Source organism: Emys orbicularis, chromosome 7 (assembly GCF_028017835.1).
Source record: "Emys orbicularis isolate rEmyOrb1 chromosome 7, rEmyOrb1.hap1, whole genome shotgun sequence".
Taxonomy (NCBI): domain Eukaryota; kingdom Metazoa; phylum Chordata; order Testudines; family Emydidae; genus Emys; species Emys orbicularis.
The window spans coordinates 54,970,726-54,986,861 of NC_088689.1; the positions used below are offsets into that span (position 1 = coordinate 54,970,726).

The 16,136-nt window shown below is 43.4% G+C and overlaps 1 protein-coding gene across 1 annotated transcript in view; it reads left to right on the top strand.

Annotated features, from left to right (window-relative positions):
• Positions 1 to 16,136, top strand: part of LDB3 (LIM domain binding 3) — a 181,998-nt gene that overhangs the window by 152,581 nt on the left and 13,281 nt on the right. The window contains exon 9 of the mRNA XM_065408201.1: positions 4,424 to 4,550. Within this exon, the coding sequence (XP_065264273.1) occupies positions 4,424 to 4,550 (127 nt within the window). The remainder of the gene's footprint in view (positions 1 to 4,423; positions 4,551 to 16,136) is intronic.

The window sequence follows — 16,136 nt, forward strand, 5'->3', positions numbered from 1 at the left end:
GCACTTTCAGTGCCTTTCAGAGATGTTATCATTTTACTGTTCCTTTAAACCATCTTCAGTCCTCAGGATATCTTTTGTCACCTGCTTAACCACTATTTACTTTCTGCGGCAGAAATTACAGCTGGTAAATCTTTCCAAAGCTGATTTAGCTTGACTAAAACCCTTAATGATGTAGCTCAATGCTTTATTTCTCTTACAGGAGTCTTTTCCTCTCCATTGCTAAATCTAATCTGCATCCCCACTTTGGTTGTCTTTTTAAACAGTTCCATAGTTAGTTATTGAACTCAATGGTGCTGTTGTTTTTTGTTTGTTTGGAGACAATTTTTTTATTTACTACAATTTATTTTCTCTCTAGCAGACACCAGTTTCCTAGAAGTACAAGGAAATCTAGGGCAGTGTTTCAAAGTGCTATAGACATTGAGAAATACATGAGTAACAAACAAGCAGTCCTAATGCATTTTGCAAATTTAGAGTCCTAATGTCTGAGATTAGAACATACTCAGCAATGGCAGGTACACTAGAATTTCAGATATGGTTTTATAATAAATGTAATTTATAATCTCCTACACTACATAGCAAGTGTTGATCAGATTCTTTAAAAGTAAGTATGTTGCACTGATTTCTTGTGTAACTGTTTTCCCTTTGAATAATAAGGCTTAAAGTAATAAAAGATCTTCAGATAGTGTATATTTTAGCCGATCACCTTTTGAAATCATCACATAAGGCCAAATCTATCACTGAATTGTTTCCAGTAACCTCAGGATGCCACTGAAACAGAGTCCCATAAGCTCTTACATTTCAAAACATTGGTGTCAGTATTGGATTAAATGGACACTGTTTATAAGGTATTTAGGTTGGTTTTTTTTAGTCATTCTGTCTGGAATACAAAAAAGAGCAATGATTCTGTGTGAGTTCTCACTGTTCTCCAACTGAAGTCCCGTGCAGCTGGCAGCTATTGGCATAAGACACTAAAGAGGGGACAGCAACAGGAAATAACTGTAAATATGAACAGTTTCATGTGTTATTGAGAGCATCTTTCATAGTTACAAAATTGTGGCACAATACAGCAGAGTCCACAGTAAACACAAACTCATGAGAATAGTTTGTCAAAATCAACACCCCTCATATTTTCCATGGCACAATGGAACCAAATTCAGGCTACGTTTACACTTAAGTTACGTTGGCATAGCTAGGACACTTAGGAATGTGTAAACACAGTAATATCAGGGGGGAAAAGTCTTATTTCTTATTTTATTCAGAGAACTGGTATAAGCTAGATGGGCAAAAGCTGTCTTTTTCCCCAGTATAAGTTGTGTCTCCAATAGAAGGGTTTGCGAGGTTAGTCTTTAAGGTGCCACCGGACTCCTTGTTGTTTTTGTGGATACAGACTAACACGGCTACCCCTGATACTATACCCTTTTATGTTTACTGTCAAAACCTTTCTAGTGTAGACAAGGCCTCAATGGTCAGAACCCCTAAATCCTGCAGCAGATGTGGATAAAAGTCTGAACTAGGCCTTGGGGGATCCTCCTCGTGTGAGGTTCACTGAAATAGTAGGATTGAAGGAAAAAATAGGAGTTTGTAAAGCAAGCATGGCGTTGAGGAAAGCAAGGGAACTGTTTAGCCCCAGCAAGGGTTTAATTACTCTTCCTGTATGGATTGCTGTGCTTGTTGCAGAGCGTAAACCTCAACATCTGCTGACTTCTGCCTCTTCTCCTCTTGCGCTTCTTCTTTTCCTTTGTTTGTTTTCCTTTTTACTCCTTCCCAAGGCAAGTTTTCTGTCTCATCTGATCCCTGACTCTCTGGTAGTGGTAGAATTGGGGCTTGAATAAACTGGAGAGTCTGCAGCCTATTCCCTCTTCCGCAGTACATAGAGGAACAAGGGCTCTTTACCTGCTTGGAGGCTACTTGCTCAGCAGAGGGGAAGGAGACCTAGAGCTAAGTGATTGGAGTACCATGTACATGGCCAAGTAATCTGATAGAGCATCTGGAAGAACCATGTGAGGAGTGGGATGGGCAGCAGCCCTTGTTTGTAAACACTGTTCAGCAAGCATGGTCTGGGGTAGAGCAGGGAAATCATCTCCAGATGACCAGATTGCTTGAGTAGATATAGCTGAACATTTGCAAGTGGACAGCTGTAGATCCTTCTGGTACCACTGTAGCTCTTGGGACTCCTTCTGAGGTATCAGGAACATCCCTGAACTCTTGCACCTGAACCAGAGAAGTCACCCTATGTTAGAGTGAGCTCTAGGGGCTGCAGAATCAAAGAACCATGGAAGTTGTCTGAGAGCTCTTATTCTGTCAAACAATTGAAGACAAGCCACTGAAGCCAGCCACAAGCTCTACCCTTCCCCTGGAGACACTCCTCTGCAACTGCAGTGGGAGCAGGGAAGGAGGATACATGTATCTGGTTTCATCTTTTCCTCTCACTGATTCCCATGGCTCAGACATCTCTCCCCCAGCATCTTGTTTCCCTTTAAAAGCACCTAATAAAGTAAATCCCCAAAACCTACACTGGTGCAACATTCAAGACCACAAAAAAGTATAGGTGTGTATGTACTTACGTGCATGCACACTAATCCCCATGTTAATAACTGATTTAAATATAAACATTAGAGGTTGGGTGTGTGTACACAAATAAGGTATTGTGTGAATGTATCTGAATTTGTGCACCCACAAAGCTGCATCCACACTTTTGATAATCTGGTCTTATAGCACAAGTAGAGTAGGGCAAAATATTTGCCATGTAAAATGTTCTTCAGTGAAATGTATCTACTTTTGAGGTAATCAAATATTTTATATGTTTCTTAAAAACAGCATGGTCAAGGAGATGGATTGAGCATAGGCCTGGGAACCAGAAATTCTTATTCCTACTTATTTTACTGGCTGTCCTAATAAAAACTGATCTTATATCCCAGTATACTGATAGGACGTTGCAATATTTAGTTAATGTATGCCTCACAAGACCTCTCTGAGGTAAGTGGATGTTGCTTCAAGTCCAGTGCTCAGTTCTCCAGACTAAATTGCATTCAGCTCATTTAATTAAAGTAAAAAGTTTGCAAGTGTGAAGACCAGTAAATCCAAGCTGCAAATAATTCTGTTGTTTACTGTTATCAAACTGAGGCCTTGTCTACACTACTGGGGTAAGTTGACCTAAGTTACGCTACTCCAGTTACGTAGCTGGAGTCAACGTAGCTTAGGTTGACTTACTGCGGTGTCTACACCGTGCTGCGTCGATGGGAGACGCTCTCCTGTCAACTTACCTTACTCCTCTCGTTACAGTGGAGTTCCGGAGTTGACCGGGGAGCACTCTGTGGACGATTTAGCAGGTCTTCAGTAGACCCGCTAAATCGACCCCCGCTGCATCGATCGCAGCAGTGTCGATCCCCAGTAAGTGTAGACATGCCTTCAGGTTTATTACCTGAACCATAAGAAAGTGCTGGAGACACAGGTGCTGGAACAATTTTTATAGAGGTGCTGAGAGCCATTGAACCAAACTGTAAACCCTGTATGTGATGGAAACCACTTCAAGCCAGGGGGTGTGGCAGCACCCCTAGTTCCAGCACCTATGTGTGGAGATAAACTCCTCAGGGGTGATTTTCCTCATTGAAATCCCTCGCTGCTGCTATTTGGAATCTTTCAAAGAGTTTTCCACTTACATGATCTCTCCCCTATGCTCCTGGATTGAGAATCGGAGGCTTTTGGGACCCTCCAAACTTAAAAATTAGAAAAATAAATGAATAGATTATAACCTCACCCTAGACCTAGAAAGGGGCTAGTTTCAGAGATGAGATATATTTTTCTTTCTGCTTTCTAAAGGCCAAGTGCTTGGTCCCACTGAAAAGAGGTGGGTTACCAGTTCTCATAGCACTAGTATAAATCACTGAATTTTGTTTGATTTTGCTCCCATTTAAATCAATAGCAAAACTCCCACTGATTTCAATGCGACCAGGATAAGCCTCTTTGTAGGCACTAGGCAAATGGACCAAGAATCTCATTTTCAGATGCCTAGCCCTGACGTCTGAAATGATCAACCCCTGCTAAATGGGATCTTCCTGCAGTTGGTCACACCCAAAACTAGAGATTGATTAGGTCTCCTATTTGGCTAGTTTTCCCAACCAAAGGGATTGATTCTTTAAAGGTGCCAGTGTTAAAGATACTGACAGCAGGCTCTTTTTTCGCTCATTAAATTTGTTTTTAAAGCAGTCATTAAAATGCCAGTGGTGGGGACTGCACTGGCTGCCTTCATCACCTATGATGGCTACAAAGGTTAATGAATCTCACATTCTTCTCTCTCTGCCATTAAGGAAGCATCCCTTGGGGTGGTATGGAAGCTGACAAATCTCTTGATTTCTTAATCTGTGGCTCTTGATGTCTGGAAAATTGCTCACAGCTTTGCTTTGCTTTTAGAGGTACGGGCCAGTCCTATACATCAACTCCAGTTTCCCAGGGTACCGCTTCTTCCTCAGGCTACAGTGAAAGTCCAGTTCCTGCTCCAAAACCAAGAGTTGTCACTACTGCTAGCATAAGGCCCTCTGTCTACCAGCCAGGTAAGGTGATTTCAAAAAGGTGAAAGGGTCCATACCAATGTCCAGTAGCATTTTATGCAGAAAATGCAAGGCCTTTTTACACACAAAGGACCAAATTCTGTTGGCCATGTTAGAAATGAGTGAACTTGTTCTACCTAATTTCAAACCCACCCTAATATTGTGACTTCTGAATTATGTTGGGTTTGTATTCTGCTTAGAAGACACTGTCAGAAGGAAGGGACTTAGGGGAGGAGAAAGAAGGGGGTTAACAAGAAACCAAAGTGATCTAAATTTCCCAATGTGAGGCATCTGAAATGCATCTGAAAACCACAATCTGTGCACCCAATAAGCAACAAGGGAACTTATGTGCACTTGAATATTGATAACAGGGTTTAAGAATGCTAGACCCTCTGTGCACCTATATGTGTTAGTGAAATAAATAACAGATGGCTTAAGGTATGACAGTCTATTAAATTGTGCGAGTATATTTGCAAAATAGGTAAGGCCATGAATCGAGCTTCTCAAACTTTCTTCCATGTGTAAGGAATGATGTATTCTTGAAAAGCACTTTGTTTGCAATGCTTTGCTCCCCATTCCCTGCAAATCCAATTAGTGAGGGGTATATTTGATTATAAACTTACTTAGAAAATGTGTTAACTGTTGTTTAAATTTCCTTTGTATTAATGTGTTACAAGTGGAGCAAATCGACCGCAAACCTCCAAAACCAACCATGACCAAATATGTGTAACCCAGATTGCACAAATTAAACAATAAGGACATAAAAATCTAAACATACTTACCAATAAAAAATCCTATCCCTAGCCATCCTAGTAACACATGCTTAATTCAGTTAACAAATAAACATATTGTAGTCTTAGCAAGTGTGCTTCAAGGATGCTTTACATCTTGCAGTCTAAGTAAATAAGAAAAGTCTGCCAAATCTGCCTATAAATCCCAAGAGTCCAGTATCCTCATCCATTCTAAAGTTCTGAGAGAGAAGAGAAGGTATCTTAAATTCAGAGGCTAAGAGAGGCAAAAAGCTCTCATGGGAACAGGGCCGGCTCCAGGCACCAGCTAAAGAAGCAGGTGCTTGGGGCGGCCAATACCAAGGGGCGGCACTCTGGCCGCTATTGGGGCGGCACGTCCGGGTCTTCGGCGGCAATTCGGCGGCTGGTCCCTCAGTCCCTCTCGGAGCGAAGGACCTGCTGTCGAATTGCCGCCGAAGAGTGGAGCGGCGCGATCACGCTGCCGCAGCTTTTGTTTGTTTGTTTGTTTTTTTTGTTTGCGCCGCTTGGGGCGGCAGAAAACCTGGAGCCAGCCCTGCATGGGAAGGTATAGATGTGACATAACCCAGCTAATAGCTGACATATTTTAGGCTGTTTAAAGGAACTTTCATCATTGGTCTCAACATCATTAACAATAAAGCTTTAAACTTCTACTAATTTTGTTTTTAGTTACATATGCCAGTCCATATTCCCTCACTACTGGATAGGAATAATTCCCATTGAAGCCAATGGGAGTTACTGCTGTCCCACAAAGGAGAACAAGGACCCCCCATAATTTTTTTAAAGGAAAAGTGAATCTATTCCTATAATAGAGATGAGAGCACAGAGAAGAGGATACCTAAAACATCTCTGGGAAATCTGATGATAGACTGGGTGCTCAGTTAGGGTCCTGGGTGACCTAATCCTGCAAACCCTGAGTACTCAGGACTCCCATTAAAGTAAATGAGTTTCATAAGCCATTGCTGGCAGGTTTGGGCCCTAAATTAGGTGTTCAGTTGGGCAGAGGGATGCCTTTATTTTCCATTGACCTGTGCACTTCTTTTGCAATTCTGTCTTTGTGCATCATTGCCCCTAATTGCAGACTTAAAATGCACACTTTGAAAATCAGGCCCTGCATGTGTCTCTGGACACAATGCACTTATTTCAGATCTTCATATTGTCTATGTATATTATTCCATGGATACTACAGGAGCATAGTGTCCCCCAGAGGGCAGGAGGAATTCAGAGCCGACATTCAGAACATTCATGATATGTTAGAGAGAAAAAAAGAGGAAAATGCAAATTGTGATAACCCTGGCAGAAAGCACCCTCCACTCGTAGGAGCTTGAGAATAATCACAAGGAGATATTTTAACATCTTATGAATCAACCCCCAAAAAGGTTTCAGATGCAAGAGAGTTTATATTTAACATATGTGTTAGAAAATAATAGAGTTTAGACCAAAGGCAATTTATTGTAGTCACTCTACAACATATTGCTGCTACTTAATGTGGTAGCAACTGGAGACTACATTTCTGGATATAAATTGACACTACAGGCAGGAGACCGTCGATCCAGCGGGTAATGTAGACAAGCCCTAATTTACAGAGCCACACTCCCATTGTAGCGACTTGGTTCTCTGACTTCATTTTCTACAGTCCACCGCATGCAAGGGTGAGACAGTGGAGACTATTAGCAGGATTTGCAGCACACTGAGGCATTGGGAGATGCCAATCCCTTGAAGAAGATTAGGTGTTTGGAGGGAGTTATTTGTTCATCATGCCCATCTGCCACTTGCAGCCTTTTAGCTGGCCCCACAGTATTCCAAATCTCACCCTTGTCATAAGTTTCTTCTGCAGGAAAAAAAAAGGCAACAAAACAGTGTGCAGCAATATTTCCCCTCCTCAGCTGCAGTGGTTGAGACTCTAGAATAAAGAAAACTAGAGATAGGCATTGTGAGGGCAGTCAGTAGGATACCAGGGCATTACGTAATTAGGCAACCCAGGATTGTGACGTTCACATTGAGACATCTGTCCTCTTTGCTTCTAGTAATTTATATTACTGAAGAGCCAAAAGCCAATACAGATCTTTTTCCTATGTGGAATGAATTTCTGATCTTAGCCCAGTTCTTAGAATCAAGAAATATATGTTGCCAAAACCATCAGCACAATTGGTTCTAATTAGCAGCTATAAATTGAATAGATATCAAACTATTCTTTGTCCTGTAGAAGTGGTTTCACTAGCTCAAAAAAGGATTACATTGGTGGCAATGTGAGGAAGCTTGCACTATCAGCTGCCAGTACTAAGGCTGTACCAAGGATAAATAAGAGTTCATTTCCCTGAGTTGTCAATCTGACACCTTTCCAAAGTGTGAGATTCACTTTTAAAATATCTAACTATTGTGTCTGTACATACCATAAGGCATTTTCTAGTTTTTGTAATTTATTTATTCAGATTCCTAGTACTCTAAACAAAATTGTGCCCATCCCAACCTCTGGGCGCCTTTGGGAGTCTATTTAATTATGTATATGTTAAGGCTCTGATTCATCAAGGTTCCATAAAAACCTGTCTAACTTCAAGCATGTGACAAATGCCTTTGAAGTCAATGGGACTACTCATGTACTTAAAGTTAGGCATGTGCTTATACACTTTGCTGAATTGGGATCTAAGAGACTATTATCAGCAATTACCCTCAGATCAAAATACCCATCAGTGTTACAGTATATGTAATCTCTCCCTAGAAAACCAAACCCAAGAACGTTTATACAAGCCTGCCATCAGCATGGTTGTGCAAGATGACCGAGTCTGTTTTTCAGAGTGAAAGTATGGGACTAGATCCTCATCTGGCATAAATTGATATTGATTTCAATGGAATTACACCAGTTTACATCAGCTGAGGATCTAGCTTATGTGGGCCATTACTAATAAGAGGCTGTACTTCAAACCAGACGGGTGGCCACTAATCCATGCTAATCCCTCAAAGCACTGTTATGATGCTAGCTGATTGCCTTGTTTGATGCCTCTGGGAAAAGCATACTTTGCACATCTCCTGGTGTTGAACAGAAATCATTTTTTCAAATATCATAACCCCTTTTTACAAGAAGTGAGGATTGTTGTTCTCTATGAATGACACTAGGTGGCAGGAAATACCTAGCTCTCTTTCATCTGTGATTTTTTAGACTAGGACAGTGCCTGGATTTTTTAGACTAGTACAGAGCAATCTATAGGCCAATCTTTTATTCCACAAAGCAGTGAGATAATTGAGAACAGTAAAAGATAAAGGAGATCTTTCCTTTTAACTCCTTTGATCAAATAGAATTATTCACATGTAAAATTACTCATGTGTAAGTGTTTGCAGGATCGAGGCCTAAAGCTGTAAACTCTCCAGGGCAGGAACTGTATCTTCCTGTGTGTAAGTGTGAGGACAGTGTCAAGTGTGAGGACTGCTTCTTTGGAGCAACGATTCTCATTTACCAGATGTTTGTACAGTACCTAGAACAATGGGGTCCTGACGTGTATGAGGCCTCTAGGTGCTATCACAATGTAAATGATTACTACTAATAATAAATTGTGTTTGCTACCAGAAAACGATTATGACAACTAACAATAATGATGCATTGGATCAAAAAACCTCAGGTGGTAATTGCATTTGTTAGTTTCTTTCCAGTGGTATTTTAAATTCAGAACATGCAGAACAAGTGCATAGGTCAGTGCACAGACCAATATAGGGTCTAAGAGAGTAAAGTATCTGAGCCTAAATAAGCGAACCTATGCCCTGCTACTTTGGAAGCTAGTCTTTTTTTTTTTTTTTCCCCTGAGAAAATTGTTTGTTGAGCCTAACTGCAACCCTGAATGTGAGTAGGAAGGTGAGAATTAGCTAAGTCCTGTGGAGGCAAGGACTCAACTTCTTGTAATAGCAGTTATATGAGTAGTTTCCCTATTTCCATATATCAGAGAAAATAACAAAGCTTATCCTTTCTTTTGTGCTATTGGACAGGCACAGGGTGTTTAAAAGTTGAGTGACTGAATCATTATAAGAGTTGTTTTTTTAACAGGATATGGGTTAGTTGGGTCAGTCTGTTGGCACATCTTGTCAATTTTACATTTTATATGTTCAGTCTAGTATTTCATGTAATGGCACTGGGAGTTGGAGATCTGAAGGCTAGTGAAATAAATAAAAATCAAAGGTGAATTTGTATGTGTAGAGCTACAAAGGTCAGACTAACATTCCAGATAAGCCGGGAAGATGTTTGAAAACTATAAGGTCAATATACTATTCCTTCCTCATCAGAATGGCTGGAATCCCAAGGCTGGTGAAATCATTCCTAGCAGATAGTGATGACACTCTGCTAAAAGTAAAAACAATTATAATAATGCCAACTTGTTTTTATAGGGGAAAATATTTTGCACGGAATCCTGGCTTTCAAGATGAAACGATGAATGACTGAAAAGTTATAATTATCTTGCGAGAACTCAAAGCAAGTTATGGACATTCATGACTGTCATTTTGCACCAGTTCTCCAGCCAGTGTATTTCAGTGATTGTGACATGATTCACCATGTTGCTTTATTTTTTAATGGCAAGTGGATGGGATGGAAAATCCAGAGTGAGAGACTCTTCCTCATTTCAGTTCATTTTACAGAAGAGACCCTGGGAAGAGGTGAACCCAGGTCCTAGAGGTTAAAAGGAGAGCTTTATAACTATTACTGATCACCACCTCTCTACTCCTACACTTAGCCCACTCAGGGTATTTTTAATTGACTGTAGGTCTTGTTTGAGGAAGCAGTTATGTCACAGTTATACACACATGCTGTCTGTTGAGGTAAAGAAAGCTGCTAAAATGCAGGGTTCCTAGTACAACTTAAGAGTGATGAAAAAGTGCATGCAGCATCCTTGTCTGCAAAGAGGCAACTGGCTAAATACTCCCAGGTTAAAACACAATGAGTTAGTATCTCTGAGCCTAGAAGTATACTAATCTTGATAATTTAAGCTAGTATCAACCTAAGAGTGGTACTTGTACTGCTCACTGGGGTTCCCATTTGTTCTCTGACTGAAAAAAGTTTACTAAAGCTATTGGAGCTTAGTGTCTGAATATCATTGAAACTTGAGATGATATTATCAGGTCTTCTGTGGCATACATTGGTCTGTCATGCTTTATATGAACAAACTGACTTTTGGGGGGGAAAATCATCCATAAAACTGAGTGAGCTAGAAATCACTGTATTTAATTATAGAGCCCCATAGGTGGGAGCCATTTGAACTCATCAATTAGAGATTAAATATTGCCTTCTAATTCTAACTGTCTTAATACCATAATAAGTAAATAGTTACAGCCCCAGGGCTTAAAGAGATTGAATATAAACTCCTTGTTCTGAGATCTTTAAACACTGTTTACAATTCCAAGATGAAAAAAAGAAGCCTAAAGCTAAGGTGGGATGCATGATTATGAAACAGTGAAATGGCTGATGCTGCAGTATAGGAAAGCTTTTTAGAGAAAATGTCTTAGAGTCCTGTTTGAACTCAGTAAAAAGAAAAAACAGATATTGTTATTGTGATCTTAGTAGAATGATGTACATACAATTCAAGCACCTGTAATTCCCAGTAACCAGTGACTGTCAGTCTCTTACACATGGGAGGGTGTGGGCAGAGGGAGGAGTGTTAAGCACTAAATAATCTTCTCAAAACTTTATTTTCTGTAGCGATCTGTGTTATAGTCCAAACTTCTTCCTGCCTCAATTAAGGTACTGTTTCCCTCCCCCCGCCCTACCCTGGGGTGTTCTGTATTCCTCTCAGTGCCTTGAGTCCCCTCTCCCCACCGTCATCTTATAAACAGTGTGGCCTACAGTATAGAGCACTGGACCGGGTCTCAGCAAGCCTCTGTTCCATTCCCAGCCCTGCACTGGCCTCCTGAGTGACCTTGGGCAAGTCACTTCACTGCTCTGTGCCTCAGCTTCTCCATCTGTAAAATGGGTATAACAATACTGATTTCCTTTGTAAAGTTCTTTGAGATCCACTGATGAAAAGCAGTGTACAAGAGCTAATTATTATTATTTTATTTTAGCGCATTCTCAAAGCCCCATGCCATGCCATGGCCAACTTTGGAGCTACCGCAGCTTGGTTACTCTTAAATTTCTCTTCTTCAAAAGTAGAGCTTGCGGCCTCTGCAGAAACCTTGGCCCTGCCAGAGTGAGAGGCTAGGATTTTTGTCACTCTTGCAGGCACTTCTAGAAAATTTTTAGCCAGTCTTATTTAAAACAAACACAAACCAGAACTTTGAGGAAATCTGCATAGCCCCTACTTGCACAGCAGCTGACTCCACTTAAGGATACTGATTCCACAGTTACAGCTGTAAGTGAGGAGAGACTGAGAGGAGGAGGAGAAGGACCTGGGATGTGGGGGTAGGAGGTAGATAGTGGCTGTGACTGGGTCAAGGAGCTGAGGGTGGATGCAGGGGCAGGGAAGATTAGGACTGGGATAGGCTGGAGGGGCCAAGGGCAGAAGGGCTGAGCCTTTAAGGGTGGAGATGGGAAGAATGGATTCTGGTGGCTAGAGTACACTCTCCTCAGAACCTGTCATAGAATCCAGGATTCCTGAGTGGCACCATTCCTTTGCAGTCAGCACAGGCGTGCGCAGCCCATTTCATTAGGGTGTGCACCCAGGGAGCCCTGCCCTAGCCCCACCCCCATCCACTCCCTCCTACTTCCCGCCCCCTGACTTCCCCCCTCAGAACGCCCAACCCTCCCTGTTCCTTGTCCCCCCTGACTACCCCCTCCTGGGACCCCTGCCCCTAACTGCCCCCCAGGACTCCACCCCCTACCTAAGCCTCCCTGCTCCTTTTCCCCTGACTGCCCCGACCCTTATCCACACCCCCGCCCCCAGACAGACCCCCCGGGACTCCCATGCCTATTCAACTGCTCCCCACCCCCTGACAGGACCCCCAGAACTCCCGACCCATACAACCCCCCTGCTCCCTGCCTCCCCCAACCCCTCTCCACACCCCTGGCTCCTGACAGCCCCCTGCAGAACTCCTGACTCCTCCAACCCCCCCCAGCTCCTTGTCCCTTGACCACCCCCTCTAGAGACCCCCCCCACTAACTGCCCCCCCAGGACCCTCCTTGCTCCCTGTCCCCTGACCCCTATCCACCCCCCGCCCCCTGAGAGACCCCGGGACTCCCATGCCCCATTCAATCCCCCCTGCTCCGTGACTGCCCCCTCCAGAGACCCCCCCGCCCCAACCACCCCCCACCCTGGGATCCCACCCCCTATCCAACCCACCCTGTCCCCTGACTGCCCCCACCCCTTATCCAACCCCCCTGGCCCTGGACCCCTTACCATGAGATGAGGCTCCTAGCCTCCCCACGGAGCCAAACACTGCCCCGCGGGAGCACACAGCCCCGGCCCCCAGAGCGCTGCCTGAGCGGCAGCATGGCTCCAGGGGAGGGGGGAGCGTGTCTGACTCCCCACGGAGCCCCGGCCCCCAGAGCGCTGCACCGCGTGGCAGCATGGCTCCAGGGGAGGGAGGAAGGTGGGGGAGGGACCGGCGGCTTGCTGCGCTTGGCCGGGCGGTTTGGCCCAGCAGCGTGGACCCCGCAGCTTGCCGCGCCGGGGAGTGGAACCATTTGCCCACCCCTGCATTAGGGTGTGCCTGGGCACACCCAGCACACCCCGTGTGCATGCCTATGGCAGTCAGTAAATAGTTGTCAAATCCACTAGTAATTGACCTTCGAACTGGCCTTCGAACAGGATGACAGCTTACTACAGCTATGAGTTATTCTGTTAACTCAAGAAGCAGAGTTCTGTACTGTGGTTCGAACCCTGCTGATGAATCACATGGCAGTCAGTATAACTGCACATCGTGGAATTTCTGGGGGGGTTAGTTTGCTTTTTTAAAAACTTAAGAAATTACATGCAAAAAGCCACATAAGAAAAATAATAAGATTGGAAAAACAAGCATGCAATAGTTAGGAAATGCCAGTACTAAGGCTGCCTGTTCAATAAAATATTTTATTAGGCTGCTGTTTGAAGGATCAGTGTGGCTTGTGTTAGCTATATTCATTGGTTTCTCAGGTTATAACTTAATTTACCAGGGGGTGGTATGGCATTGTTAAAGAAAACTACTTGCACTGATATTGTCAATAAACAATAGAAAGACTGGGAGGAGATGAGTCTAGTTTGTTTAAGGTCTTTATTTTTGTGGGGAGAAGGGTCATTACTGATGACTATTTTACTCCCACTGTAGAGGCTATCGAAGCATCAAAGTCTGTCTGAACACAGTATCAAGAATCTGCACAATGGTGACATTCTCCAAAAGCAGTTGAGTTTCAGTGAAGAACATATAGCTGCCCTGTGGATCAGTAAAGAATGGGGAGAGGTCAGGAAGCCAGCATGCAATGCCCACAGCTGATCTGTCAATGAGTAATAGAGGGTTTAATTGCTGCCAGTGGATCAGACCTAAATAATTCATTAGAAGAATAAGCTGATTGGGAGAAGAACCAGAAAAAAGTCAGAGGAGGGGCCATTTCAGAAAGCTAGGAGGACTCCAAAGCTTTTAATAGTAGGGGATGTAAAATAGGAGCCAGGAAGCAGCATGACTAAGAAGGTGAAATACTTTCCATTCCAGACAGTGAGCCCCCTGCAGCCTCTGCTCTTAAAGGTACACACTGTACTGTATTAGAGCTGCAGGCCTTGCTTGTCAAAGGATGGAGAATTTGCCCTGACAAGTTCTCTTTTGAAAATTCAAGATTTTGTTGAAGAAAAAAAAAAAAAAATCTAATCTCTGGCCAAACTACTAAGGAATATTCTAAGGTGTTATAACACTTTCATAAAGAACGAAATAATAGATATTACATGTTTATCTGACTATGGTACTGAGCTCCGCAGGGCTAAAACACAAAAGTCTCTTGCATTTTATCTTTGGTGGGGAAATTTACCAAAAAATTGTACCAGTAATTGCTGGGAGCACCAGCATAGACAGGGCTCTGGCAGCTTCTGGCATTTTTACTGCTGTTTTAGTGAAACCCAACTCACCCTTTGCTAGAGCCCCACTTACTCTTTCTTTCATTTCTGTTTTCTACCTCACCCCCAACATCCCTGTTCTATTAATATTCCTAAATAAGATAGGGGAAATCTGAGAACCCCTGCCCTAGAGGTCATTACTGGGAGGGGCAGCATGGGGGCCATGAGTAGGGAGCACATGGAGATGTTCTTTTTCTCTGTTCCTCAAGTATGACTTTCCCCTGCTTCCGTCAAACCGGAAATGCTGTATGCTCCGAATAACTGCTTACTCCCCTCTAAAGATGGCTGTGAACTCCACAAACTCCCCTGCTGTTCAGTTTTTCTTCCTTAGCTCGTCAGGAGTCTGTGCTGAGCCAGGAAGCATTGAAAACAGGAAATACTGTAGCTCAGTGGTTCTCAACCGGGGGCCCGGGGCTCCCTGTGGGACTGCAAGCAGGTTTCCGGGGGTCCGCCAAGCATGGCTGCCATTAGATTTGCTAGGGCCCAGGGCAGAAAGCCGAAGTCTCACCAGGCGGGACTGCAGCCTGGGGCCCCGAGCTCTGTCACCTGGGCCTGAAGCCAAAGCCTGAGCAACTTAGCTTTGTGTTGCTCCTTTTGGTGTGGGGCCCCGGGCAGTTGCCCTCCTTGATACCCCTTAACACCAGCCCTGGCTTTTATATGCGGAAAACAGTTGTTGTGGCACAAGTGGGCCATGGAATTTTTATAGCATGCTGGGGGGGGGGGGGGGGGGGGGGGGGAGGGGCGGACCTCGGTAAGAAAAAGGTTGAGAACCCCTGCTGTAGCAGACAGAGCCAGAGTGTTCTGTTGTATATTCTTCGTTTAGCATTTTGTTATGGTGAAAATGACTTAGGTCTTCTTCAAAATTAACGGAACTTTGTTGACATCTGAAGCTATTATCTGTTGTAGCAAGTTTGGGGTCAAATTTCTTGAGTGATTTTATATATATATATATATATATATATATATATATATATATATATATATATATATATATATATATATATATATATATATATTTAACATTCATGTATTATCATTGATAATACATGAATGTATTATCATGTATTATCAATTCATGTCAATTCAATCAGTACCTTCCAAAATTCACATACACTTCAGTTAGTATTTTCCACTTTCTGGTGTGGTATTTTTTTAAAACGGCAATCACTTTGACCTACACAAACTTGCTAACAGTGTGCCCATAATACATGTCATGTGAGTTAAGTTGATCCTAGCACTTGCCAAATGTAAAATCAGAACTAACTAATTTCCCCTCAAACTTTGGCTTCAGATTGAGGTTTTTAATGAGATCTACAAAACAGGCAGTGTTTGTAGGAAATTGGTTGAGTTGTTTAAAAGTTATGGGTATTTTAAGTCAGCAAAACATTTTTGAAAATTGTGTATGTGATGGGCCGCCCCCATTGGCCTCATGAAGAGTTTGTACACCCCGTCACCCAGTTGTTGGGATTCCCTGTTAGATCAGGTAATTGCAGTATAGTGGGCTCCGGACTCCTGGCAGGGCCGAGAAAACAAACAGTCAGTAGCCCCCTGAGTCTCCGGGCTGGGGCAGACAAAAGTCGGAGTTCTGGCCCTCTGGATAGGATAGAGCAATGGTCAGCCTGTAGCCCCAGACAGGGCTAGGCAAACAAATAGTCAGTGATGAGCTGCCAAAATATTAACAGCTGGTTCCCTCCTCCTCACCCCACGAGGGGGTCGTGCCCCTCCCCCACCCCCAGGGACTCCTGCCCCATCCAACCCCCCCACGTTCCTTGACACCCCACCCCCAGGATCCCTGCTCCATCTACCCCCCTTCCCTGTCCCCTAACTGC